The 26,345-nt window shown below is 35.6% G+C and overlaps 1 protein-coding gene across 1 annotated transcript in view; it reads left to right on the top strand.

The window, feature by feature from the left end:
- Positions 1-26,345, top strand: part of CEP85L (centrosomal protein 85 like) — a 222,563-nt gene that overhangs the window by 173,637 nt on the left and 22,581 nt on the right. Inside the window, 5 exon segments of the mRNA XM_024122643.3 lie at positions 8,206-8,385; positions 14,935-15,087; positions 17,244-17,398; positions 21,189-21,306; positions 21,854-21,904. Coding sequence (XP_023978411.2) covers positions 8,206-8,385; positions 14,935-15,087; positions 17,244-17,398; positions 21,189-21,306; positions 21,854-21,904 — 657 coding nt within the window.

The following is a 26,345-nucleotide window of genomic DNA, read 5'->3' on the forward strand; positions in this document are numbered from 1 at the left end:
AGCCTGTGTCTTTTGGTTGGAGCATTTAATCCATTCACGTTTAAGGTAATTATCGATATGTATGTTCCTATGACCATTTTCTTAATTGTTTTGGGTTTGTTTTTGTAGGTCCTTTTCTTCTCTTGTGTTTCCCACTTAGAGAAGTTCCTTTAGCATTTGTTGTAGAGCTGGTTTGGTGATGCTGAATTCTCTTAGCTTTTGCTTGTCTATAAAGTTTTTAATTTCTCCATCGAGTCTGAATGAGATCCTTGCCGGCTAGAGTAATCTTAGTTGTAGTTTCTTCCGTTTCATCACATTAAATATGTCACTCCACTCCCTTCTGGCTTGTAGAGTTTCTGCTGATAAATCAGGTATTAACCTTATGGGAGTTCCCTTGTATGTTATTTGTCGTTTTTCCCTTGCTGCTCTCAATAATTTTTCTTTGTCTTTAATTTTTGCCAGTGTGATTACTATGTGCCTCGGCATGTTTCTCCTTGTGTTTATCCTGTATGGGACTCGCTGTGCTTTCTGGACTTGGGTGGCTATTTCCTTTCCCATGTTAGGGAAGTTTTTGAGTATAATCTCTTCAGATATTTTCTCATGTCCTTTCTCTCTCTCTTCTCCTTCTGGGGCCCCTGTAATGTGAATGTTGTTGCGTTTAATGTTGTCCCAGAGGTCTCTTAGGCTCATTTCCTTTCATTGTTTTTTCTTTATTCTGTTCCGCAGCAGTGAATTCCACGATTCTGTCTTCCAGGCCACTTATCTGTTCTTCTACCTCAGTTATTCTGCTATCATTTCCTTCTAGTGTATTTTTCATTTCAGTTACTGTATTGTTCATCTCTTTTTTGTTGTTGTTCTTTAATTCTTCTAGGTATTTGTTAAACATTTCTTGCATCTTCTCAGTCTTTGCCTCCATTCTTTTTCTGAGGTCCTGGATCGTCTTCACTCTCATTTTTCTGAATTCTTTTTCTGGAAGGTTGCATATCTCCACTTCATTTAGTTGTTTTTCTGGGGTTTTATCTTGTTCCTTTATCTGGTACATAGCCCTCTGCCTTTTCCTCTTGTCTGTCTTTCTGTGAGTGTGGTTTTTGTTCCACAGGCTGCAGAATTGTAGTACTTGTTTCTTCTGCTGTCTGCCCTCTGGTGGATTAGGCTATCTAAGAGGCTTGTGCAAGTTTCCTGATGGGAGGGACTGGTGGTGGGTAGAGCTTCCTGTTGCTCTGGTGGGCAGAGCTATTTAAAACTTTAATCCACTTGTCTGCTGATGGGTGGGGCTGGGTTCCCTCCCTGTTGGTTGTTTGGCCTGAGGGGACCCAACACTGGAGCCTACCGGGCTCTTTGGTTGGGCTAATGGCCGACTCTGGGAGGGCTCATGCCAAGGAGTACTTCCAAGACCCCCCTCCTCTGCAGGAGACTCTCCAACACTAGCACGTAGGTCTGGGTCAGTCTCCTATGGGGTCACTGCTCCTTTCTCTGGGTCCCGATACACACACTACTTTGTGTGTGCCCTCCAAGAGTGGCGTCTCTGTTTCCCCCAGTCTTGTCGAAGTCCTGTAATCAAATCCCGCTAGGCTTCAAAGTATGATTCTCTAGGAATTCCTCCTTCCGTTGCCGGACCCCCAGGTTGGGAAGCCTGACGTGGGGCTCAGAACCTTCACTCCAGTGGGCAGACTTCTGTGGTATAATGTTCTCCAGTTTGTGAGTCACCCACCCAGCAGTTACAGAATTTGATTTTATTGTGATTGCGCCCCTCCTACCGTCTCATTGTGGCTTCTCCTTTGTCTTTGAATGTGGGGTATCTTTTTTGTTGAGTTCCAGTGTCCTCCTTTCGATGATTGTTCAGCAGTTAGTTGTGATTCCGGTGCTCTCACAAGACAGAGTGAGAGCACGTCCTTCTCCTCCGCCATCTTGAACCAATCTCTAATTCATTTTTGTGGAGGGTGTAAGGTCTGTGTCTAGAATCTTTTTTTTTTTTTTTTTTTTTTTGCATGTGGATGTTCAGTTGTTCTAGTACCATTTGTTTAAAAGACTGTTTTTGCTCCATTGTACTGCCTTTGCTCTTTTGTCAGTAGACTGGTTGACTGTATTTGTGTGGATCTATTTCTGGGCTCTGCGTTCTGTTCCATTGACCTGTTTGTTTGTTCCTTCCCCAATACCACACATTCTTGATTACTGTAGCTTTACTGTAAGTCTTGAAGTCAGGGTGTCAGTCCTCCATCTTAGTTGGTTCATCTCCTTAAGTATTACGTTGGCCATTCTGGAGCTTTTGTTTTTCCATATAAACTTTAGAATCAGCTTGTCACTATCCACAAAATAACTTGCTGGGATTTTTATTGAAATTGCATCGAATCTATAGATCAAGTTGGGAAGAACTTGACATCTTGATAATACTGAGTCTGTCCATGAACAGGGAATATCTCTTCATTTATTTTGTCCTTCTTTGATATCGTTGATCAGAGTTTTATAGTATTCCTTGTATAGGTCTTGTATATACACATTTTGTTAGATTTATACTATTATGTTTTTGGGGGTGCTAATGTAAATGGTAATGTGTTTTTAGTTTCAAATTACACTTGTTCATTGCTGTTATATAGGAAAGAAAGTGCCTGACTTTCATATATTTCACTCCACTCTCTTTTTGCTTCCATGGTTTCTGAGAATTTGTATAAAGCTCTTATCTTTTCCTGTCTATAGGTAAGGTATTTTCTCCTCTGGTTTCTTTCACATTTTTTTAAATCTTTGATTTTCAAAAATTTAAATATGATATGCTTAAGTGTAGTTTTTGGGCATTTATTCTGCTTGGTGTTCTCTGAGCTTCCTGGATCTGAGGTATGGTATGTGACCATTTGGGGAAATTCTCAAATCATATTGTTTAAAATTTTGCTGTTTTCTTTCTCTCTTTTCCTTGTGGTGTTCCCATAAGATGTATATTACAACTTTTGTAGTTATCTCACGACTCTTGGATATTCTGTTCTATTTTTTCCAGTCTTTTTCCTCTTTGCTCTTTAAGTTTTAGAAGTTTCTGCTGTCATATCCGCAAGTTCAGATTGGTTCCTGCGCCAGGTCCAGTCTACTGATAACCACATCAAAGACATTTCTTCGTTTCTGTTTCAGTGTTTTTTGTCTCTAGAGTTTCTTTTCTAATCTTTCTGCCTCTGTTCTTATATTATCCATCTGTTCTTGAATGTTGTCTGCTTCAGCAGTAAAACCCTTAAGCATATTAATCATAGTTTTAAAAAATGTCTGTTCTGATAATTCCAACGTTTGTGACATATCTGACTCTAGTTCTGATGCTTGTTCAGTCTCTCCAGATATACTGATAAAAGGAAATGTGGTAAATAGGCCTTTAGTAATGTCATGGTAGGGTGTGAGGTAGGGGAAGCATTCTCTGGCCCTCTGACTTAGTCTTTTCGTGAGCCTGTGCTCCTGGACTGTGAACTTCACCAGTGCTTCTTAGTTTTTTCTTTCCCACCCTTAGGTAGGACAGGATGGCTAGAGGCAACTGAGTTGGATATTAACCCTTCCCCCATGTGGAAGGCTAGAGGAGCTTGTTTGGGATTTTTTCCTTCTAGGTATGTTAGTGTTCCCTTCTAGGTAGGTTAGTCTCTGGTAAAGTAGTTTCTCCTGAGGACAGACCTTGTTAAGAAGAACACAGAGCTTTGGCATTTCAGAATGGTTTCTTTCTCCTCCCTCTGCTGGAAGCACAAAGGGATTCATTGTGAGGACCTGGTAGAGCTTCTAGTGGTATAATTCAAGAATATTGGGTGTCCCCTATGACTGGGTGCTCCTGGAGTTTTTGACTCTCAGACCTTCACTCTGAGCCTCCAACAAATTCATCAATTACAGTTCTGGTTTTCCTACTTCAGCACTGGCTCCCATGGATAATTCTGTTCCAGTAAGTGTGATTTTCTTTATTTGCCTGTTTCTCCAATTTTGGGGGTTGCAGTTTGCCCAATAACCTCACTTCTCTGACAGATCTAAGAAGAGTTGTTGATTTTTCAGTTTGTTCAGCTTTTCACTTGTCGGTAAAACAGGTTGGCAATTTCTGAGCTCATTATATGCCTGACGAGAAATTGTAAATCTGTATTAACTTTTTTACAGTTTCCTAGCCTATCCTGGCCATTTTTCTGGGTTCTAGACCCATCTCTTTGCCTGATGTTCATATATATTTGTATCTTAATATTAAATTGATATTAACTGGCATCTTAATATCAATAGGCTCTAATTGTAATTAAGTACGTTTGCTTAAACCTGTTCTCCCACATGACCTACTTACCTCTGCTCAGAATATGATCTTCCATGTTACTTAGACTCAGAATTTTGAAACTTTAGTTATCTTTAACATTTCTTGTCCATTCACACCTTAAAAAATAATTTCTCTAAATCCTCTCATTTCTGCTTCCAGAGTTTCTTCCTTCTGTTCTCAGTATTCTTGTTCAGCTCCTTGGTTTTTTCAGCTAAATAGGTTAGGATAAATTCTTAAAGTGATATATTCATATCCATTCACCATATCCTTTAATTCATCTTGTTCATTACTTCCAATTGTTATAGTTCTCTCTTGTCCTTTTTCCTCTGTTCTTTTCCCTTTAATCTAAAGTTACTAAGAGTTTCACTACGGTAAGTGCTAGGGAATACAGAGATTTACAAAACAGAGTTCACAGACTTCTTAAACATGTTACTTTCTTGTTCTAGAACCATCACCGGATTCCCATTTCCTATGAATTAAGGATGAATTCTGAACCTTGTGATTCTAAAGTATGGTCTCACGTAGATGTTTTAATTTTCTCTTATATTCCCCCCTCTTGTAACCTAAACTTTATGGGTACTCTGTGCATATATTCCATCTTTTACCTTTTTAAAATGTTCTTTCTGGAATGCTTTTCTTCCTTTCTCTGTTCCTGCCAGAATCCTCCTTATTTTCAAAGTCTGTCCCAAAAGCCACCTTTCCAGTAAAGCCTTTTCCCTCATTCTCCCCATGCCCTTTTCATTTATCCTCCCACCTTCCAACACTTTGTACTGAAGATGGCTTTTCTTTGGCTGCCATACTATATTGTATCCTGTATATAATTATCTAAGGGTTTCTCTTATGCTTCTGATTAGAATTTGAGTTTGTAAAGGGCAGTGCCTGAGTTGGTTATCTTTGAAATACCATGCACATAATAAGTGCTGTTTATATAATCAGAATTTTTTTCCTTCCAGTTTTATGGGGATATAATTGACATACAGCACTGTATAAATTTAAGGTGTATAGCATAATGATGTGACCTTCAGGCATCATGAAATTATTACCACAGTAAGTTTAGTGAACATCCACCATCTCGTACAAATACAGAATAAAAGAAAAAAAAACATATTTTTTTCCTTGTGATGAGAACTCTTAGGATTCACTTTCTTAACAACTTTAGTATATAACATACAGCAGTATTAATTATGTTTATCATGTTGTCCGTTACAGCCCTAGTACTTATTTATCCTGTAACTGGAGGTTTGTACCTTTTGACCCCCTTCATCCACTTCCCCTTCCCCCACCCCTGTCTCTGGTAACCACAGATCTGATCTCTTTTTTTCTATGAGTTTGTTTGTTTGTTTTTGAAGTGTAATTGACCTACAATATTATGTTAGTTCCTGGTGCACAACATATTGATTCAGTATTTCTATACATGACAGAATGATCATCACACTAAATCTAGTTACCTCCTGTCACCATGCAAAGATATTCCAGTATTATTGACCATGTTCCCCCCACTGCACATTTCATACCTGTGACTCATTGATTTTGTAACTAGAAGTTTGTACCTCTTCATCTCCCTTACCTGTTTGTTCTCTGTATCTATGACTGTTTCTGTTTTGTTATGTTTGTTCATTTGTTTTGTTTTTTAAATTCCATGTATAAGCAAAATCATATGGTATTTGTCTTTCTCTGTCTGACTTAACTTCACTTAGCATTATACCCTCTAGGTCCATCCATATTGTCGCAAATAGCAAGATTTCATCTTATATTATAGCTGAGTAATATTCTGTTGGATGGATAGATAGACAGATAGATATAGATATCACCTCTTCTTTATACATTCATCTATCGATAGGCACTTAGGTTGCTTCCATATCTTGTCTGTTGTTCACTGCTGCAGTGAATATAGGGTTGCATATATCTTTTCAAATTAAGTGTTTTTGTTTTCTTCAGATAAATACCCAGGAGTGGAATTGCTTGATTATATAATAGTTCTATTTCTAATTTTTTGAGAAACTGACCTACTGTTTTCCATAGTGGCTGCACCAGTTTGCATTCCCACTAACAGTGCATGAGGGTTCTTTTTCTCTGCATCCTGGCCAACACTTTATTGTTATTTGTTGTCTTTCTGATGATAGCCATTCTGATAGGTGTGAGGTTGTATCTCACTGTGGTTTTGATTTGCATTTCCCCTATGATTAGTGATGTTGAGCATCTTTGCATGTGCCTGTTGGCCATCTGTATGTCTTCTTTGAACAAATGTTTTTTCAGGTCCTCTGTCCATTTAAAAAAATTTTTTTTTGATGTTGAATTGTATGAGTCCTTTGTATATTTTGGATATTAACCCCTTATCAGAAAAATCATTTGCCATTATCTTCTCTCATTCAGTAGGTGGCCTTTTTGTTGTTGATAGTTTCCTTCATAGTGCAAAGGCTTTTTAGTTTGATTTAGTCCCATTTGTTTATTTTTGCTTTTGTTGCCCTTACTGAGGAGACATAATCCCCCCAAAATTGCCAAAACTGATATCAAAGAGTGTACTGCCTGTGTTTTCTTCTAGGAGTTTTATGATTTCAGGTCTTACATTTTAAGTCTTTAATCCATTTTGAGTTTATTTATTTATTTATTTATTTTTTGTGGTACGCAGGCCTCTGAATGTTGTGGCCTCTCGCGTTGTGGAGCACAGGCTCTGGACGTGCAGGCTCAGCGGCCATGACTCACGGGCCCAGCCGCTCCACGGCACGGGGGATCTTCCCAGACCGGGGCACGAACCCGTGTCCCCTGCATCGGCAGGCGGACTCTCAACCACTGCGCCACCAGGGAAGCCCCTTATTTTTTATATGGTGTGAGAAAGCATCCAGTTTGATTCTTTTGCATGTAGCTGTCCAGTTTTCCCAACACCATTTATTGAAGAAGCTGTTTTTTCCCCCGTTGTATATTCTTGCCTTCTATGTCGTAGATTAATTGACCATATAAGTATGGGTTCTTTTCTGGGCTCTCTATTCTGTGCCACTGATTTATGTGTCTGTTTTTGTGCCAGTACCATACCGTGTATATAATTTTTGAATTGCATCTCTACCTTTTGAAAAAGTATGAGTTCTTCAAGGCCTAGTTCAAGTTCGCTTCTATAAAGCCTTTCCATAGCTACTACACATACAGCTATCTTAGCACTTAGGCAGTTTTTGTTGTCTCTTTGTGTGTGACACTTTATTAAACTGGTGGGACCTTGTTTTATTAACTGTTGACTCCCCAGTACACAATGCCTAACATATGTGCGTAGTAAATAGAAAAATAATCTGTTTCTTTACTTTCACATTACTTTGTTGGTATCACATTCTTATCACATTCTAATTTGTTTGAGGAAATATTTGTATTTCCTGCCCTCCTCTTCCAGGTTGTAATGCTGCAGGAGGAAGGGGAGGGAAGAGATTTTGTCTGACTCTCCTTCAAAGCCTTGCTCATGAAAAGAATAATATATTTATTCATTAAGCAATTATTTTTTAACATTTATTTTGTGGCAGTCACTGCTCTATGAAATAGGGATATAAGAGCAACTAAGATGGACAGAAATTCCTGATTTCATGAACCTTACTTTCTAGTTAGGGGAAACACTCTATTAATACTTACTGAGTTTAATATTAGCTAAAAAATGATCACCTGTGAGGAAATATTTCTTTAGTTTTTATTTATTTCCCCTGAGACTTCACTTCTTTATAATGTACTTTTTATACTCTAATGATACTTTTTAACCAAATAATAACTGCTTTTTATTAAGCTTCTGCTGTGTGCTAGGAACTTTACATAACTTGTTGATGGTAAGGAATTTGAATTGATCATGACATATAACTAGGAAGCAGGAGAGCTGGGATTTATGGTGAGGTCTGTCATTAAAGGCTATTTGTGCTCTTTGTACTGTACCTCATTTCTAATTTCTTTCCATTTATTCAAGACACGTAAACTTTTAAAGTCTTACCTATGTTTTTTTTCTTTCTGAATAGCCACAATATGAGAATACTTCCCTCCAGACTCCATTTTCAGACCAGTCAACATCCCATTCCCAGCAAGAGGAACTTGAGCAAAAGCTTGCATCTACTGAGAAAGAGGTTTTACAGCTCAATCAGTTTCTAAAACAAAGAATAAGCCAATTTAGTGAAGAGAAGAAGAAACTGGAAGAAAAGGTAGGTGTTTTTAATAAAGTTGAATTGGGTCAAGGGCATTCCTTCAACATATGATTTTTTTGTCATCTACTCTATGCCAGGTGTCATGCCAGGTTTTATTTACATTGAAGTGATTAGTTTTACAGTAATTTTTGAGAAACCCTGTGCTATCTACAAAAATCCAGGCATTTTTTTTGAGAGATAAAAATACCACTGTGTATTATATTATGTCTTTCTAAGTAACAGTAAAGCTTTTTTTAAAGATAGTTGTCTACATTGAGATGTGATGCCAATAACTGTTCTCCTTTTCCTTTTTGGGCCCTGTATCTTTGTAATGTGGGATATGAAGGATTGGTAAATGAAATGAAAGTGGTCCTTCTTTCAGAAGCACATGACTTCACGTTATTTAGGCTGAAGCCCTTGATTCAGAATAAGTAGCTGAAAGCCAGATACCTCTATATACACAATACATCTGTCCATTTATTTGACCTTTCTGCCTTTATTAAAGTATTTTCACAGATTTTAACTCATTCCATTATAGTATCATTAAAGATCAAGTAAGATAAGGATACATGCTAGTCCTGATTTATTGAAGAGGCATAGATCCTTAAGCTACTACTTAGTTGCAGAATTGGTTTTAGATTTCTCTTGTTATACCCAGCTTATTATTCTATTAACTAACCTTCCCTTCAAGTGATCTTGAGGTGGTCACCATGATTTCTGTAGGCAGATTTGGAGCTATTAATTGAGAACTCATTGACATTTTTGAGTCAGTACACACACACACACACACACACGAGCTAAAATTTTTATCTTCCAAAAAACTGACAGATTTTACATGGTTTCTCTTTCTCAGCTATATGATGTATTTTATTGTGGCTAACTTGAAAGTACCTTGAAACAGTTACTGTTTCTTGTTCCTTTTGTGTATTTTTTGGGCTTTATCTAATACCACAATCTGGAGGGAGCTATGGAAATATCCATTGGTCATACATAAGTTGGAGGGATTAAAATGTTTTCTCACCTGAGACTTGTTAATTAAAAGATTGTGTGAAAATTGTGAAGATTCAGTGGATGTGGTTTTTAAAATATATTTTTATGTTTTATCTAAATTTTTCTCATCTTTTATTATTTTTGTGTCTATTGCTTAATAAAATCAGTTTATATGTTACCTGCCTATGAGACAGCTCCTAATTGGATGTCTTCAAAATACTTCAGACTTCTCATGTCTAAAATCATTTCTTAATTTTGCCTTCTGTCTGCCCTGTTCTCAAACGACATAAAACAACATTTTCTTCAATGTTCATTGCTGTGTATTCAGTTACTCATGCTAGAAACTCTACTAAGTTAATCAAGCCTGTCTTCTAAATATATACAGGACCTGTCCAACACTACCAGCCTAGTCCAGGTTCTTATCTCTTGGCAAAGCTTTTGTAATGGCTTCTTCATTGGTGTCTGTGAATTCACCCTTGCCCTGTCTACCTGTTCTCCCGTTTTCTCCAATCACTTTTGTTGTTGTTGTTGTTGTAATTCTATGTATTTTATTTATTATACTTTTAAAGATTGAAGCATAATTTGCATACAGTCAAATGTGCAGATCTTGGGTGTTCAGTTTTTATGAATATTGCTAATAGTATACAGTCGACCCTTTAATAACATGGGTTAACTGTGCAGGTCACTTATACATAGATTTTATTCAGTAGTAAATACTACACAATTTGAGGATCTGAGGATGTGGAGGAAAAAGCAGATACAGAGGGCTGACTGTAAGTTGTATACTGCATGGAGGGTCAGCAACCCAACCTCCTTGTTGTTCAAAGGTCAACTGTATACCCATATAACCACTATCTAAAATGAGGTCATAAACATTTCAGTTATCCAGGAAGTTCCCTTGTGCTTCTTTCTAGTCAGTCTTCTTCCCTTCCCTGAAACACTTTTTTAAAATAAATTTTATTTATTATTTATTTATTTTTGGCTGCATTGGGTTTTCATTGCTGCATGCGGGCTTTCTCTAGCTGCGGCAAGCGAGGGCTACTCTTCGTTGTGGTGGGCGGGCTTCTCATTGCAGTGGCTTCTCTTGTTGTGGAGCATGGGCTCTAGGCACACGGGCTTCAGTAGTTGTGGCATGCGGGCTCAGTAGTTGTGGCTTGCGGGCTCTAGAGCGCAGGCTCAGTAGTTGTGGCGCACGGGCTTAGTTGCTCTGCGGCATGTGGGATCTTCCCAGACCAGTGCTCAAACCTATGTTACCTGCACTGGCAGATGGATTCCTAACCACTGTGCCACCAGGGAGGTCCCCGAAACACATTTTTATCACTATAGATTAGTTCTGAGTCTTCTTGGACTTTGTATAAATGGAGTCATACCATATATGTTCTTTTGTGTGTGTTTTCTTTCCCTTAATATCTTTGAGATTTATTTACGTTGTTGCACGTATCAGTAGTCTGTTCCTATCTATCCCTGAGTTGCATTCCATTATATAGATCTCTCACAATGTATCTATTGTCCTGTTAGTGGATATTTGGATTGTTTGCAGTTTGGGAAAATTATGAATAAGGCTGCTGTGAACATTCTTGTACTAGACTTTATTTTGTATACATAGGTTTTCATTTCTCTTGGATAAATTCCTAATAGTGGAATTTCTAGGTCATTTGGTTCATAGTGTAGATGTTTAACTTATAAGAAACTACCCAAGTTCTCCCAAGTGTTTGTACCATTTAACACTTCCACTACCAATGAGTGAGAGTTCCAGGTGCTCCACAGCCTTGCAAATCCATTCTTAATAGTGTGGAGGAATGAACCTTTTAAAATGAAGATCCAGTCATTTTTCTTACTTGGTTAAAACCCACTAATGGCGTCTCATTGTCTTTAAAATAAGAATTTAATATTTTCTATGACCTGAAAGAGCCTGCCTAATTATATAGCCTTGGGCCCTACCAGTCTCCCTCTGGTACACTGTGTCTTGGTATAGTGTCTTACAGCTGTTGAGCAGGTCAGACCTTGTTTCTGGTATAGGTTCTTTACATAAAGTGTCCTCTTTGCCTGATGAATACTTGGCTCTCTTTTCCTGCTCCCCAATCACCAATTTATCAATATTTTATCAAGTCTCAACTTAAATATATTTTCCCTCCAACTGCTTCTTATACATGCTTAGAGCATTTTGTTCTCAGCACGAATTTGAATGTTGCTATGTTTTTTATATATCTCTGTAAGTTTTGTGAAGGCAGAGATGTATCTGAATGTGTCACTGTAGCGTATGTAGCACCAGCCATGGTCCCTGGCATATTGAATGAATGAATGAACAAATGCTTTCGGTGATTTTTGCCACGAAGGGAGAGAAGGGAATGAGATAACCCCAACAAAGGACTAGGGAAAGAATAATTAGAGATATCGAAGATGTCAGAATGGGTGCACGATGGACCAAATTCCTAAGGAGAAACAGGAGAATGTTGATAACAGATGCCAAGCTGGAAGAGTTCCTCTTGGAAAAGAAGAGAAATAGCCTCTCTGTGAAGTGAGACAGTTAAGAATGGACGTGTCTATACCAGTGGACCTTGAGAAGTTGGGTTAATATAGAGGGTAGACTTTGTGTCAGAAGACATGGAGACGACTTGAGTTCTTGAAGGGAGTGTAGAAGCTAGAAAATTAGATTCATTGATAATGCATCAACTAAACAGCACCCTGGGCCCACATGAGATTAGATTGCATTGTTTTCCTTCTGCATTTACTCTCAGTAACCCTGATCAAGACTGATTCTAAGACAGAAAAACATTTAATGTGGTAAGAATAACAAGGGAAGTTACTCTTTGTTGAGCACTTTCTTTTATGCACCAGATAGTATGTTAATGTACATTAAATGCATTTTCTTATTCAATCCTAGTGTCAGACAGAAACCCTATGAGGTATATACTATACCCCATTTTTTAAAAAATGAGGTTACTGAAATTTTGAGAAAAGTTAATTTGTCCAGTTGCATGTAGATAGAAGTTGTTGAAAAGCTGGAAGTAAAATACAAGACAATTTAACTCTCCAGCTGATGCCTTGGTTCTAATAATAATTTATAAAAATTTTAGTGGAAAACATTTTCTCCCTAATCTATTTTGTTCTAATAATTGTATTTAAAATGAAGAAAAATAAATCTGTTTGTAAACCTCTTCTAAAATGGGGAATTGCCTTCTAGGAATGATCTCAGTACTGCATAATACCTCCTTGAAAGAAAAACTTAACTTTTTATAACTAGAATAGGAAAGATTTATTAGTGATGCCTCATTTACCTGTAGGTAATTACTGGAGTTCAGAATTCAGTAACCTCTGTTAATCTGCTAATCTGCAACAACATAAAACTTGGAAGTTAAAAAAACAAAAAATAAAGAGCTTCTCATCAGTGAGCAGGGCTGGAAAAAAAACCCCAAAAAACCAAGATCCAGTAATTATGTGTGATCAGCTTGTGCCCACAAATAACAGAGATGGTATCCAGCAGGAGAGTGTTGGCCGAGATTTGTGATCAAGAGCAGCAAGCTTGACATGATAGCAAAGAAGAGAATTGACCAAAGAAAAAGAAGGAACCTAGGACACATTTGCATAGAAGACAGCATGACTAACTTATTCTAGCGGCTGCTTTTTGAGGACACAATTATGTCACTAAAACAAGTATGTCACATTTAAGACACAAGTGTAAATTAGGGAGCATGTAGTAAAAATAGGCAGGTTAGTTATGTTTACTTCAGTAATTTACAGGGTCATTTGCTAAGGCAAGAGCAGGATTATATGGTCTTTCAGGTCACGACCAGGGCCAACATTCTGTGAGTTCTGATAGATCAAAAGCTAAATTGATACACCAGCACACTTGATTTTAGTCCTAAGAAAGCCCCAATAAAAGGTTTTGTCTGTTTTACCATTGTTGCTCCTTACCCAAGGACCTAAGTGAATCCTAACATTATTGATGGAATGAATAGATGAAATGCGATGTCATTTGTTTTTCCAATTGAAATTGTTTTTTTTTTTAACATCTTTATTGGAGTATAATTGCTTTACAATGGTGTGTTAGTTTCTGCTTTACAACAAAGTGAATCAGTTATACATATACATATATTCCCATATCTCTTCCCTCTTGCATCTCTCCCTCCCACCCTCCCTATCCCACCACTCTAGGTGGTCACAAAGCACCAAGCTGATCTCCCTGTGCTATGCGGCTGCTTCCCACTAGCTATCGGTTTTACATTTGGTAGTGTATATTTGTTTTGTGCTTTGTTTTTCCAATTAAAATTGTTTTAATAAAAGTTTTTATACATTGGACCTGAAAGAAGATAAGGCATGAAAGAAACTGGATTGTGGACAAGCATTAGCTTTAATAAAATTTGAAAGAGTAATCCATTATACTACTAATTACTCGTACTTATTTCCCTGGTGAATATGAGAAAAGGCTATAAAGATATTTTAGAACCCTGTAAGCTTCTGAAAGAATGTTAAATGTTTGGAAGACTGGTAAATTAAAGTAAATGTGAGTCTGGAGTTTACTTTTTAGGCAACTATTTGTATATACATTGTTTTTAATTGATCTTGATTATGAAAGAGCTTTAGAGATAGTATATCTACAAAATTTAAAGATGGTATGTTTTAGGTGGAAAGGTGAAAAAAAATAGTACATAAAAGTCTGAGGTTCAACCTACACAGATTGGGATTTACTAAAGATCATGAATTGTATATATTCCATAGTAGGTGTTCAATTAGCATATTTCATGAGTCATAAGATGACATTAATGGTAAGGCTCATCTTTATTTTATATAGTAAGAGAATATAATGCAAGTTCAGTTTGACACAATGCCTTAACAATAGTCTTGCTTGAGGTATGAATTAGTCTCACTAGTCCCATTATTTGTTCCTAAGTATTTGGTAATTTTGGTAAGTGCCCTAGCTTTGATTGCTTTGCTTTAGTACATGATAAGCGATTCCTTTGTAAGTCTGTAAGTAACAAAACAGCTTTAATTACTTATAGATATCTTCCTTTCTTAATTCACGTAAAACATTGCATGTAACTTTGCAATAAATAAGAAATTAAAGTCATCCTTCCAGAGATGAATACTTGCTTCACTGATTTCTCAGTTGTTCCCTGAAAATGTCTTTCTGGGTACCCAATAACTTTTTTCAATTCCAAATTATAATGTAATATTTCAAAGGTATTTTAAATATGATTTAAACGCAACACACTTTCAACATGTACATAATACTGTTGAAATGACAAAGATATGAATAGCCTTGACCAAATTTGCACATGTGCAGGCAATAAAAACTACATCATTACTGCTGCCTGGTTGACTGCAGTTTATAAGATATCATCAATTGTAAAATCAAATAAAAATTTCAAAACTCTTGATTTCAATGATACAAGAATTTGAAAAAATGTGAATCTTAGAATCTATGAAATAAGATAAATCATACTTAAGTTGGAAGTGGTGTTAACTGTATCTGGAACTGGAACTTGGTGAATTCAGTGATGCCTAAGATTAGAATCTTGGTTTTTATATTAATGTTTTTTGACAAAACCACTGAAGCTTCATAATCTTTTTCTTTAGCTTAAAACCAGAGATAGATACATCAGTAGCCTGAAAAAGAAATGCCAGAAGGAATCTGAACAGAATAAAGAAAAGCAGAGAAGAATTGAGACCTTAGAAAAGTATCTGGCTGATCTTCCAACTCTTGATGATGTACAGAGTCAGAGTCTACAGGTAACATGAAATAAAATGCTGATCTTTAAATGAGAGGGAAACATATTCTTTTTTAAGTTGACTCTTTAGACATTTCATTTTTATAATTTTTCATTCATTTTGTAAATTTTTATAATTTAAAATTTTAGTTGTATATTTGGCTAATTGTAAGTTAAATCTGTGTGCTTAATTGCTGTTTTTAGGATTAACTTTAATTAGAAACTCTGTTCATCTGAGCATGAATAGATCTTTCTTGTTCTTAATTAATATGTGGTTTCCTTCCTAATGAATCCGTCTTAACTCTCTCACTTACTGTTCTACTCTAAAAGGTAGTTTCTAAACCAGTGACACCCCACCACATGCACACACACTCATGCATCTCAGTTCTGACTTTTCCCAGTATTCTGTGGGATCCACCAAGGCTTAACAAGACCTTTTTTTGACCATCTTTCCAGATACTTGTTTTGTTTTCATCATTCTTCATAATCTTTCTATAAATTCTTTCTTATACTTTAATCTATGACCTCCATTCACTCCTCTGACTTCTGACCATTTTCCTTTCTTAGCAGTACCTCATCCAAAGTCTTTCTACTAACTCTGGTGAGGCATATCCTCTTGAAGCCTTCTTTTGTAAATCCATTAAACCTACTCTTCAGTCTTTTCTCAAAATCTTACTAATCATGGGATTTTCAGTCTTAGCACTCTTGACATTTGAGGTTAGGTAATTTTTTGTTGTGGGATTCTGTCCTGTGCATTAAAGGATGCTTAACAACATTTCTGGCCTCCACCTACTGGATGCCAATAGTGCTGCTCCTTCCCTTCCCCCTAAACCAAAAATGTCAGCAGACTTTTCCAAATGTCTGCTGGGCGGAATGGAGGGAGATCACTCCCAGTTGAGAATCACTGATCTAATCCATGGAGTATCATTATTCTGTAGACTCTAGACCTATAATACAATCTCTGTTTACATTAATTTATAAGTTGTAAAACTAACAGAGTGTGATATCATGAAGGAACTGAAGAAGAACCCACAGGAGTTTGAGCAGGAACAGAGAGGACTAAAGATTTTAAAACATGTGTTCATACCACAGTACACCCATTAGGATGGCTAATCTCTAAAGAACAGAAAGTAACAAGCATTGGTGATGTGGAGAAATTATAAACCCTCGGGCACTGTTGGTGGGAATGTAATATGGTGTAGCCACTATTGAAAACCATATGACGGTTCCTCAAAAATATTAAAAATAGAATTACCATATGCTCCACCAATTCCACCTCTGGGTATATGCTAAAAATAATTGAAAGCAGAGTCTCAAACAGGTGTTTATTCACAATGCGTGTTCATAACAGCATTATTTACAATAGCCAAATGGTACCTCAAGTGTCCATCAGTGGATGAATGGATGAACAAACCATGATGTATACACACAATATAGCCTTAAAAAGGAAGGACTTTCTGACGCATGCTACAACATGGGTGAACCTGTGGACATTTTGCTAAGTGAAATAAGCCAATCACAAAGATAAATATTGGGATTGACATATGTGTAAGGTGGGTAACTAATAAGAACCTGCTGTATAAAATATTAAATAAAAACATTTTTTAAAAATGATTACAGTAATTATTCTAGGAATTGAAAAAGAGACATTTAATTTTAAAAAAACAAAGATAAATAGATTAAAGATAAAGAAAAATAGATATGAGATACCTAAAGTAGTCAAATTCATAGAGACAGAAGGTCAAAGGGTGATTGCCAGGGGTTGAGGGGAGAGGTAGATGGATAGAGAGTTTGTTTTAAAAGATGAAAAGAGTTCTGGTGATTCATTTACAACAATGTGAATGTACTTAACTGTACACTTAAAAATGGTTAGGATGGTGAATTTTAAGGTAGGTATATTTTGCCACAATTAAAATTTTAAAAATATCCCCAAATTGAGATCATTCACATTTCTCTGCCTTCTAGAAATTTCTGACCCTATTCTCCTCTTCTCGATAATCTCATTCTCTCAGCTCCCTTTATACAAAGGAAGAGATAAAGTGTTAAGTGCTATCCGTGAAATGAAGATAGTGTAATTTTAACCATCAGTCTATTAATTCTTAAGAACCCAGTATCAATTTCTAGTAGGAACATATTTAATATTCTTTGTGTCATTAACTTAAAAAAATTTCTCTTTAGCTGCAAGTTCTAGAAGAAAAAAACAAGAATTTGCAAGAGACTTTGATGGAAATGGAAAAAAGGCTTGAAGAGTTCAAAAAACAGTGTCAGGAAAATGAGGCACAGCTAATATGCCAGAAAAAGAAAGAAAAGGAGTTGGTAACTACAGTTCAGAGGTAAGAAAACCCTCAGTAATTCTTTTATGTTATTTTAAAGTTATTCCTTATTTGTCATAAAGCATTTCACTTAAAATATGTTAATTTATAATTAGTACTCTATTATTTCTCTTAAAGATGTATTATTGAGAACCAGAAGTATTATGTCATCGAAACAGGTTGTCTCAGTTGTGATTTAACAATTCGATGGAACATACTGACATCTTGGTTTTAGATAAGAGTAGGTTTTAGATGAGAATAGTTTTTTTTTTAAAAAAAAAATCTATTGAAAACTGGAAGCATTAACACAAACCCTTTATCTAATGGCTTTGTCAAAGAATAAGTAAAAATTCTAAGTAACAAAAAGAAGGGCAGCCAGACTGCACTCCTTAATGGGACATGTCAAAGTGAAGTAATTGGCTCCCATTTCACCTGACTGCAGAGTAACAGATGGCGGCCGTTTGCCATGCACCTTCCGAGTTTACTCACATGTCTCTTGCCTCACAGGTCTCTTCGAATTTAATACAGTTAGAACTGCAGTGAATATTATTTGTTAGTATATTTTGTTAATGTATTTAAGCTGGAAAATTAATGTTGGATTCATGAAAAACCTAGAAAACTATGCTATATATGCATCTACATGTACACTGTTTAGTAGAACTTAAAAAACCTTAATAAATTATCAACTATAAGTAGATAACGCTATCCTGAAGAAGACGACAACAAAGCAAAGAACTAAATTTAATAAAGGCACTCTTTATGCTTCTATCAATTATATATAACTCAATGTAACTCACTTTTTTAGTCAAAATCCTCCTGATAATTCCATGTTAATATTGCTTTACTACTATTTTCAAAGACTTAAATATGCCTGGTCTACTTTTTTTACTTAGATTTCAGTGCAGAAAACCTCTGATTTCTGAGACAATTCAGTCTTCTGTGTTTCTAATCTCAGCTCCAAAAAAAATCCATATACTTTTGACTCTACCTTTATTTTTCTCCTGTTTTCTGCTTTCTTGATCTTTAATTTCTTTTTATTACTCCACATCTTATATCCTATTCTCTAGTCTCAAAACAGCTTCCTGACCTCCATTAACTCAACCATATATCTTTTTCTTTAATCTTATGACAAAATGAAAAGAGGTAATGCGTTTGTTCTGTTTTATAGGGCATTACAATCATAAACTCAAGCTGTGTTTTATGAGTAGAACCAGAAACACCTGAAAATAATTTGTTTTGTTCCATTGTGTGCTTTTACATATTTAATATAATTTTATACCTTCTCTTTTATTTTGATTTTCTCTTTTATTAGGTTTTTGGAGAGCATTGAGCCTAGTATTCGTGATTTGGAAAGATTTAGTATAGTGCATTTGAGAATCCATTTTCCATATGCTAAACTTTATCTTGATACTCTCTGAGATGACATCATCCTAAGAAATTTCTCTTGATTTCTAATAGATATAAAGGACTGAAGAAGGCCTTCTAAAATTCTTCAGTACTTGTATGGCTATAGTGTCAGTTGACTTGGGGGTAGGAGTGTTATTTCAGTTTCCTCAGCTATATGATGTAGTATTCCTTAAGTTCGAGAAGAACTTAAGATGTATTATGTGACTATAAATTATATCATTACATTGATCTGTTTTTATATAATATTCCAAGTTTTCTGCTTTGTGAATACGTAAGAACTTTTGGGATTTAAAAATGAGATAAGAAAACTTTTCCATTTAGAAATGAAAATCTAAGTAAAATATGTGGACGGGATTCCTAGTAATGCAGTAGTTGGTACCTTTGCCATTAAAGAGATTTATTTTCTAAGTGAGCATGCTTCATAACGTAAACAAAACGAGAATATATACATGAAAGAATACTTGATATTTTTACATTACAGAGCATATTTTTCCCTCCACATCACTGGCTCTTTTGTTTTCTTTTTAATATGAGGGACCTTAATAGTTTTTTTTTTGTTTTTTTTTGTTTTTTTTTGTTTTTTTTTGTTTTTTTTGCGGTACGCGGGCCTCTCACTGTCGTGGCCTCTCCTGTTGCGGAGCACAGGCTCCGGACACGCAGGCTCAGCAGCCATGGCTCACGGGCCTAGCCGCTCCGCAGCATGTGGGATCCTCCTGGACCGGGGCATGAACCCGTGTCCCGTGCATCGGCAGGTGGACTCTCAACCACTGCGCCACCAGGGAAGCCCTTTAATAGTTTTAATATAACTTATTTTTCTTGAAATGTTATAAATACATAGAAGTAGTGTCTTCACACTGAATTGAGACAAAAACTTATTCTGAGATAGAAATAAATGTATTTTTTTACTTTTAGCCTGAAAAAGCAAATACTTTTATGACAAGTAACAATATATTACAAATCAGTACAGTACATTCATAATATGTAAAACTTCTCTGGTGCCATTATTTATGAACACATCTGAAGCCCTTATTGTACTATTTAGGACTGTCAATTCTTTGTCCACAGACTAGATATGGCAGTTCTTTTTGGGCGGTGGGCAGGGAGAGAGAAAACACGATAGCCATAATACTTGAAAGAAGAAAAATAATGAAAATATCAAAATCCACATTATCACAAGTCTGTTTCTTTTAGTAGGCTACAACTCTTCAGTATGATTACAGGCTAAAGTAGACCTATTCCTAGGTGTCTTCGCTGTTATGTTTTGGTTTTGGTCATTGTTTTTAATAGCATAGTTTCTTTTAACCCAAGCAATACTGTTCTTCCTTTCTCAAAGCTAACATCCACCCCCACTCCCCGTCTTTTATTCTTAATATACCAGAGGGGCTTCCTTTTGTTGTTTCCTCTTCTAAAATGCAACTCTGTGCCAAGCATAGCATAAGAAACTGTTAGGTCAAGAATAAATATATTGGATTGTTGCTTTTCAAAGAGGAGGCCCCACTCAGCATCCAGTGCAAACTCTGGTCACCACAACACCAATCACACCCATTAGGCCAGCACACACTGAGGAAAGACGTGGCAGGCATCCATACTAAAAACAGCCCTCGCATCACAAATGTTAGACTCAAGCAGGCTACACAGGGATGCTCCCACAAAAACAGCCCTTCAAGACCACTAACTGTGGTCTTGAAGAAACAGGTAACTGTTTCTTCTAAACTCATACAGTCAGAGAAATATAAGTAAAATGAAGAAGCAGAGGAACCACTCCCAATGAAAAGATCAAGAGAATTCCCTGAAAGAATAAACAATGAAACTGACCTCTCGTCTACTAGATCCCAAGTTCAAAAAGGAGGTAGTAAAAATGCTGAAGGAAATAAGAAAGGTTATTGATAGAAATGCAGATTACTGTAAAAAGGAACTAGATTGTTCCTCTTATTAATGAAGGAGAAGTGTAATTCTGCTGATTTAGTCAACAACTATCTTTACAAACAAACTTTTGCTGAACTCAGAATGAAGGGCAAAAGACGTGTATCCATATTCTTAGGCTCCCTACCATAATCATCTTAATCAAGGAACTCTCCTTTTGGGGGAGAGGGAAAGAACACGGCTTAGATTGCAGAGCTCAGATTAGGGTCATGAAGGACTTCACCAGGGCCTAAGGTTGTCACACACTAAGCAACTCTTGACTCTGGTCTCGTATTTGCTATTTCTGAAAAGATAATCTGCCTGCGTTATATTTCTTACTTGTATGAAATATAGGTACTCAAACTTAGTCATCTGTTGTCTGTAGGTTTTGATTATTGCTTGCTTTAAAAATATTATAGACCCTAAGAAGAGACTTCATTCATCTACCAAAATCAGCACAGAGAGCTTACTTTCTTCTTATAATTATGTCTTTCTAAAACAGTTTGCAGCAAAAAGTAGAAAGATGCCTTGAAGATGGAATTCGCCTTCCCATGTTAGATGCAAAACAGCTTCAGAATGAAAATGATAACCTGAGAGAACAAAATGAGAATGCTAGTAAGGTTAGTATATATCTTTAATAATGAACTTTGATAGTGAAATCTATACTGTATGGATACGTGCATAGATATATAATTTATCTAGTTTATTTGATTTATATTTTTGCTGATATTTAATAGCTTATGGAATTTTTAGTTTGAATGTTTTTATTAGGAAAGAAAATAGCAATTTAAGTAACTTTAATTTAAATTTAAATAAAAGCCAAACTAAGGAAGTTATATTTTTTCTTAGCAAAAACAAAAGGATATCTTTTTCCTTCCTAAATTATTCAAAATCTGTCTCAAACTTATTTTTATAAATTGTAAAGATTAAAGTTTTATCAAGAGCTAGAGTAAGACGTTTGCAGTTTTACATATGTGTGGTCCCAATCATACGGCTGTTTAAAGGATACTTTGTATGAATACTTTTGTTAAAAAAAACACACACACTTTGATTTAAAGAAAATAAATTCATAATTCCCTGTGCTTTTGTTTTCTTGAAATTTGGTACTTCCAGAAAAGCAATGGAAAAAAAAATTTGATTCAGACTGATATATTTCCTGTGTTGTAGATAATAGACAGCCAACAAGATGAGATTGACAGAATGATTTTAGAAATTCAGGTAAGGAATACTTTGTGCTTATTTTAATTTAGCTGTATGCTGATTTACTCTTAGTAATTGCATATCTAAAAAATATCAAAGCATATATGTTTTTGTATGAACATATTAATAACACTTGAGGTGACATTGCAAATTCTTTAATATTAATCTTTCAGTTCTTTAGAATGAAAATGATACTTGGTAAATCAGTTCTTCAAAAACTGTGAAAATTATTCTTCTCTATTCCTTACCTCTCCTCTTTTCAATTGGGTGCAGTCTATCTCTACTACTGAGAACACATTTGGTTAAGGTCATCAATGATCTAAAATTGAAGACAATGGACTGTTTTTAGTCCATTGTAACTCGGCAAGAGCACTCTCCCTCCTAATAATTCTATATATTATTTTCTGTATTATCAAAGTATAACACTTTGCATATTTGTGTCTGTATCTAGAGCTTAGGGTATCTGACCGAAAATATAAACCAAAATTTGTAGATTAAGTGGATTTTCATTCTTTTATTGATTTGCCAGATATTTACCGAGCCCCTCCCTACATGTATGCCAGGCACTGTTCTTAGCACTGGAGATTCATCAGTGAACAAAGCAAGTCCCTGGCCATTCTAGTGGGGTGAGATGGAGAAAATGGAAATATAATGTCAAGTAGGGATATGTATTATTATTTTTAAAAAAAAGGAGGATAGAGGGCAATGACAGATCGTGCTTCATTATATGCAGTGGTCATGAAGTTTTCCCTGAAGAAGTAATATTTGAACATAGTTCTGAATGAAGATAAGCAGGGGATGAACATTCTAGGCAAAGAGAGCAGCCAGTGCCCTGAATGTGCCTGGTGTGCTCTAAGACTAGCAAGAAGGCTGCTAGTCTGGAGTACAGTGATTGTGAGATATAGTGAGAGGCGACTGATGGTAGAAAGTAGCCTGGGGCCAGATCACATAGAGGTATATGTCTTTGTATTTTATTCTTTGTGTGATAGAAAACCATTGGACAAATTTTGCTGAATAAATTATTTTTATATCTCCTAATTTGAGTATTCTCAAAACTGGAAGTAAAAAAGAAAAACGTAATGGTTTGAGTGTCAGAATTTATGGACAATCTGCTTTGTCTTTTGGCCATATTAAGTGATCTATCAATTTAATCAAACACTAGTCCAATTCGACAAGTGTGTGGGCTTATTGGATTGATTCACAGAGGTTATACTCTTTAGTGTGTATTCCTTCAGTTGTTCTTCAAGCCATTCGAATTACGAGATGGTTAGATTCCTTCAGCCATTATTTGACTTCTTATCATAGACCACAATGAAAGGAATTTCTATTTCATTTGGTAACAATGAATTAGATTTACCAGGAGGTAAATCTAATAAAAGTTATCTCGATCCAAATTAAGGACAGTCAACTTTGTCATTTGGCATTGAGATTTTGGTGGATAAAACATGTAGGATTTATTGTTTTTAATTTGTTTATTTGTAGGATTTATTGCATACTCTCTCTCACATTATAGATGTTTAGGTATATTTGTATTAATTGAAATGTGCATTTTCCCCATTTGTGGAAGCATCGTAATGCAATTTACTCTTACACATTAACCAAGTCTTTAGTCAGTCACATTTAGATATGACTATATATAAATGAATATGTAGAAGAATATATAATGATGTGCCATTCCATGCTTTGATCTTAAAATGCTTGAGTTAACATTCTTTTATTTCTTCAAATTAATTACAGAATGGAAGTCAAATTAATGAGGTACATTTATTTCCAAATATTTGGGCCCAGACAGTATACTCATTAATTCTATTGTCTTTTGGAAGCAAAGCCTATCTTGTTTTGTTTTGTTTTGTTTTTTGTTCTTAGCCATTGTGACCATCTAGGTTTATAGGTCTAGGATATAGTTTGCTCACAGAGAGAGACAGCAAATGTTGATAACTGGCCAACTAAGCTCCATGTATTTACCAAGATATTATTAGAAAATATCTTGAAAATTACAGATGGAGACAAATATACCTCAGATAATGAGAAAATTGCTTAACATTACTTGTTTAAACTTGTTATTTTGGGGCCCTCACAGTTGAGAAAGCTAGGTTTTTTGTTTCATTTGTTATTTGGTGGTTTGTGATGGATATAAAAAGTGCATAATCTGTAAAAACCTGAAATTTTCAGAATATTGCCTCTTCTGAAAAAACGAATACTAATTATTTACCTAGCATTGGAAACTGCAGAATCCTAAAGAGTTTCAATCCTCTGGGTTGAAAAAGTATTCTTGTTGCTTTATACTATAGTCAATGGGCATGTCATCAAGTTGAACCACATAATAGAGCAATTCCTGTCAATTACTGATTATTTAAAGCTCCTAGCTTTTCCTTTTGCTTACATCAAGAATGGCCAACCTTAGTCCTATGTAGATGGTGATGTCCTTCCAACATGCTATAGCTCTGTTTTATATTACTTCAAATTCCTTGGCATAGCCAAAATAACACAAAATACTTTATAATTAAGAACAACAGAGAACTTCCCAACCATTTTTAACATGAATTATGTATTTTAGCTATTAGTATAGTATTAAATTTATTATAAAACGTCACTGCCATTATAGTTTGCGTGTTTTGTTCCTCCACAATGCTGGGAAGTTGTTCCATTTTCGGGTGTTTAGTAGACAAAGCCAACTTAGTATTAATCAAGTTTCATGTTGCACTGCTTCTTTATGTCCCTGCAAACTGTTGAGAAGATCAAATTTGTTAGAAGTTCGTTTGGCTGATTTGGAGTACTTCATTGCCTTGGGTATATGCAGGTTATTCTTATAGCTTAAATTTTATGACACAAGTGAAAAATAAAATCCCTTTCCATGTTTATTATGTCCAGTTTATAGGAGGTAAAAATAAGGCATCGTTATAGAGTGAAAATGCTATATTTAAAATACAACTATTGAACTTCCCTGGTGGCTCAGTGGTTAAGAATCCGCCTGCCAATGCACAGGACACAGGTTCGAGCCCTGGTCTAGGAAGATCCACATGCTGCGGAGCAACTAAGCCCGTGCACCACAGCTACTGAGCTTGTGCGCTAAAGCCCGCGAGCCATAACTACTGAAGCCTGCGCGCCTAGAGCCTGTGCTTCGCAACAAGAGAAGCCACTGCAGTGAGAAGCCCGTGCACCACAGCAAAGACTAGCCCCAGCTCGCCGCAACTAGAGAAAACCTGCGCGCAGCATTGAAGACCCAATGCAGCCAAAACTAAATAAATAAATTTAAAAAAAGAAAATAAAATACATGTAATTTGCTACCTTGCACCAGGACTCAAATAAATACTTAACCTGGTTTAGGTCAGTGGGAAGTTTATTGATTCACAACTTTGGAGGCTTGGGGAGAAATCAGTCTTCTACTAGTTATATTGTATTTGTTGTTGAATATAGAAAAAGTTTTACTTCATGTAACAGTATATGCTGATTTTGAAATTGAGTTCAGTGTTATAAAAACACAGATTTATCTACTATTTTGTTCAGCCATCAAGATGATACTGTTAACTGGCATGAATACCTTGATTAGTAATTGATCCTTTAGAAATATTGCCTTTCCTTATATCTATGAAACCAGTGTAGCTAAACTGATTTCTCCTCTTACAGGTTTTTCTTCTGTCAATATATATACTATAAAAAGACATCTTGCAGTAGAATGTTTCCCATCATTTCCATAAACATGGCTAAAGTCAGAATGTGAATGAGTTCTTCACTGGGCATTATTACCTTCCTTCCTATTTATCCCTCAAAAGGATATTTCACCCATATAACCTTGTTTCCAGTAAGCTGCTATCTGTGTATGTTATCATTGTAATCTTTTGGCAGAGGAGATACAAAGTAAAAAAGTTTGTTATGTTTACTTGTTTTCTCTAACATGTTGAAAAGTTTTCTCATTAAAAGAACTTACGCATTTAAATGGCCTTTCTGAATTGACAGCTATCAATGAATGATTATAATATTACAAAGTAAGAATGACACTTTTAAAAGTCTTTAAGACTGTTCACTTTTAATGGCATGGTTGGGACCACCAATCTCAAAACTGTGACAGTCTGTCCTATTTATAACGCTTCAGGAGAAGATGTTTCCACAGCCTCAGAAGATTTTATTCCAATTTTTAGCAATCTCTCTTATTAAAGCTTTCATCAAACAGGTTTTTTCAGTAGATATGGTGAGAAAATGGATCATAATCCAATACAGTGTCATACAGGCAGAATATGATTTTTCTTTAACCTAAATAAATATTGATTTAATGTTTTTCATTATTATCGTGTGATTTTATCTCCTATTTTTTGTTATCCTAGTTTTGTAATGTGTCCTGACATGAAGTTCTTTCTTCCCAAAGTTTTTTAATTTTTAAAAATTTTACCTATGTGTAAATGCTTTATATAATGCATGAAAAACTGAAAATATTCTCATCAGAAATCAATACTAATTTTTG

The sequence above is a fragment of the Physeter macrocephalus genome, chromosome 10 (assembly GCF_002837175.3).
Source record: "Physeter macrocephalus isolate SW-GA chromosome 10, ASM283717v5, whole genome shotgun sequence".
Taxonomy (NCBI): Eukaryota; Metazoa; Chordata; class Mammalia; order Artiodactyla; family Physeteridae; genus Physeter; species Physeter macrocephalus.